The following is a 3,221-nucleotide window of genomic DNA, read 5'->3' as shown; positions in this document are numbered from 1 at the left end:
TTTGAAAATGCTTTGGAAAAAAAAATTCCTGTAAAGCTATTTTATATATTACTTAAAAACAGCTATAAAAATAAGTTGTATAAATAATATCTCACTTGTATTATTGTTTATATTTTTAAGTAAGCAAAAAATTTTCTTTTAATAAGCTGAAGAAAATAAAATAAGATGATGGTAACACTCTTGTTACACAATACTTTTAAAATCTTAATAATTTCAAATGTCTTTAAAACTTAATATCTCTTTACTTGTAAATTATACACTTGACTAGTAACACCAATTTATACAACCAAGACAGTGCTGACACCTGATGGCAGGAATAAGAGACTGACTTTTAGAATATTATTTCAAGCCAACTCTAAAATATTGAAAAAAGAGTCAAGATTTGACAGTATTATTTCATAAAGAAATCCAGCAACAATGCCCATACCAGTCTGAGCAATTGAAAAAAAAATGGCTGGTGTTGGCACAGTTACAGTTACTGCCAGTAACATGTAACATTCAAACTGTAGACAGTTTCCACGTGATCCCTTAACATCAGGTGTTTGCAAGTTCAGGATATTATCCTGCCGCTAACACTCATGCCTTTCAATTGTCTCTAATAGTTTCTTCTTTTGCTTGGATAAGTTGATTCAAGAGTTAATAGGTAGGTGTTTGAAAATCTGGAGCTTCTTTTTGCGCACTAAATGGTGGTTGCTGATATGGATCACCAGTCTCACTTCCTGGGAAGGAAGAATAGGGAGAGGAAACATTTGCTTCTGGTTCATAGCCACTTGTGAAAGCTTCACCTGCACCCAAACGGTACTTCTGAACAGCCAAAAAAGTGAGAACACCCTGCAATAAATATTACAAGAGTTATAAATAAAACTGGTAGAAATAAGTGAAAAAACAAAACAAAACAAAAACCAATGTTATAAAAAAATACATCAAAATCAGGGATGATAATCCAGGGTACTATGGTATAGGTGCCAAGGACATGAAAACATTTCTTGGCACACAACATTACTTTGCTATGTATCAAGACACTGACCTTGATGGAAACACATTGTACCATTTAATTAATAGTTGAATAGACAAGAATAGATACATTATTTTTAAAAAGAAAAAGAACATTAGTCATTTAATAAAATGACTATCATTTGTTTTGACTAACTTTAAATTCTTATTTTGAGTAATTGAAATGCATAAACAATGTAGTCTAGTTAGAAAAAGGATTAGGAAAAAAGTGAAACAATTCTTGAATCAGTTACCTTCATACAGATATAAACTGGAGCAGAGCAAACTGAGCCACTACATCCATAGATCCATAGTATCTCTTCACTAGTATATAATTATATCAGTGTAGATGAAGGACAAGATAAAGCCTGAAATGTTAGATTCCTCATACTAACTGAACTTATGAAACTGTAGCATATGCCAATGTGGTTACGAAAAAGCATTTATACTGGCAGTTAATACCAATTTGACAATGTTACATAGGCCATTATGAGTGTATATTGTTTTTAAACAATATATACATCAAACAGGAAGAAAACTTTGAAGACAACATTCTAAAACCATTTCCTTTCCCTGCTACAGGTAAGTTTAGCTTTGCAGGCCCATAACAGACTTCTCTGTTCTCTAAATCCACCTCACCAATCTCCTTACCCTTATTTCCTCCACCATTTTCAATCATGTCTTTCCAAATTTTTTCCTTTCTCTATTTCTTTCCATATTCATTCCCACTACCCCTCTTTCCTACTTCCTCAGTGCATGACCCAGTCAATCTCATCCAATTTTTCTTAATATCCATCACTGATTTTATTCCCTTCATCCTCTGTGATTAATTGCTCGTCTTCCCTCCCTTCTCTCTCTTTCTTTCAGCTTTACTCCATTTATCCAATGAACCATTCTCATTTCTTTTCTTTTCAGCCCTCTCTATTGTTTCAGGTTCATTATCCATGCCTCGTGCACATAAATCATAGCACTTCTCACACATGCAACATACACTCTACCCTTCAGTTTTAGCAAAACTGTGTATCCTCTTTTCAATAGCACACCACTAAGGTCCTGGAATTTCTTCCATGTATTTAGGTAACAAAATGTTTTTCTTACACCTTCCATCCTAACCCCATTTCCAGTCCCCATCTCCATCAGCAATCTCTCTCCATACACACCTGTATCTCCCTCATTAGTTAATAATCCTCTCACACTACTATATTATCCATGGACCCACCCAGTAAGACAATTTTGAAGAGAGAGACTTAAATTAATTAACTGATTTATAATAAAAAGACATACATATAACAATTTCATTACATGGAAGTACAAATGACAAACACAATGCAACTTCTAAACTCTCCTCAGCTTACTAATACAACAAATCAAACACCTATTTTTTTATATAGTTCTTCATAACCATATATTCATAGGGCACTAGTTCCAGTCAATGCACTATTAAATTAATTTTCATTTTGTACCCTCATTCAAATATATCTACTTAGCAATACATACACACACGTCAAAGCATATTTATATTGGTGATCTTGCTGTGGAATGAAATCCCAAAATCTTGGCAAGAGTAGTTGTCAGAGTTTATTTAACTTATTGCCATTGTGATAAAGAATGGTTTGCAGCCATATAGAAAATGTGTCTTAATACATACACATACACAGCTAGGTATATGTGTGTGTGTGTGTGTGTGTGTGTGTGTGATGTGCAAGATTCCATCTTGATGCAATATAAAATGGTGGTGGGATATTGCTGCAAAGAGAACTAAGAGACAAGTTTATGTATGTCAATGTAGATGAGGAATAAAAGTGCAACTATGAGAAGCTGCTGAATGTGGAGAATGTATGACAAATAGAGGGTCTACTTCAAAGAGACCCAACAAAAGGACCAACTGTTGAAACTGACATCAGAGTGAATGGAGTTATGAAAGTTGCAGAATGAGTCATGGCACAAATGAAGAAAATTCAGACTAGATGAAATGCAGTTCAGTTTTGTGCCAGGAAGAGATACTACCAATACAATAGTCTTATTGAAACAACTGCAGGAGATGCATTTACTCAACCCTTTTGCCACTGGCCATTATCATTATCCCTCTAAGAAAATGGCAAGGGACCAGGAGAAGTAGCGATTTGCTGCACTTGATAAAACATGTCAAGCTAAGTAAAATTGGTGTCTTTCACTTGTACAGGCTTGTCCTTTCAGGTGCTGGTGCCACTTAAAAAGCATCCATGCCA

General features: G+C 34.4%; 1 protein-coding gene across 2 annotated transcripts in view; it reads right to left on the bottom strand.

Annotated features, from left to right (window-relative positions):
* Positions 1–222: 222 nt before the first annotated feature.
* The window catches only part of LOC106873979 (synaptogyrin-2), a 35,469-nt gene continuing 32,470 nt past the window's right edge, over positions 223–3,221 (bottom strand). For both annotated transcript variants that reach the window (XM_052966337.1, XM_052966336.1), the window contains exon 5: positions 223–831. In XM_052966337.1, the coding sequence (XP_052822297.1) occupies positions 637–831 (195 nt within the window). In that variant the 3' untranslated portion in view covers positions 223–636. The remainder of the gene's footprint in view (positions 832–3,221) is intronic.

The sequence above is a fragment of the Octopus bimaculoides genome, chromosome 3 (assembly GCF_001194135.2).
Source record: "Octopus bimaculoides isolate UCB-OBI-ISO-001 chromosome 3, ASM119413v2, whole genome shotgun sequence".
Classification (NCBI taxonomy): Eukaryota; Metazoa; Mollusca; class Cephalopoda; order Octopoda; family Octopodidae; genus Octopus; species Octopus bimaculoides.
Note: the sequence above shows the minus strand (reverse complement) of the source record. Positions and strands in the feature narration are given on the sequence as shown.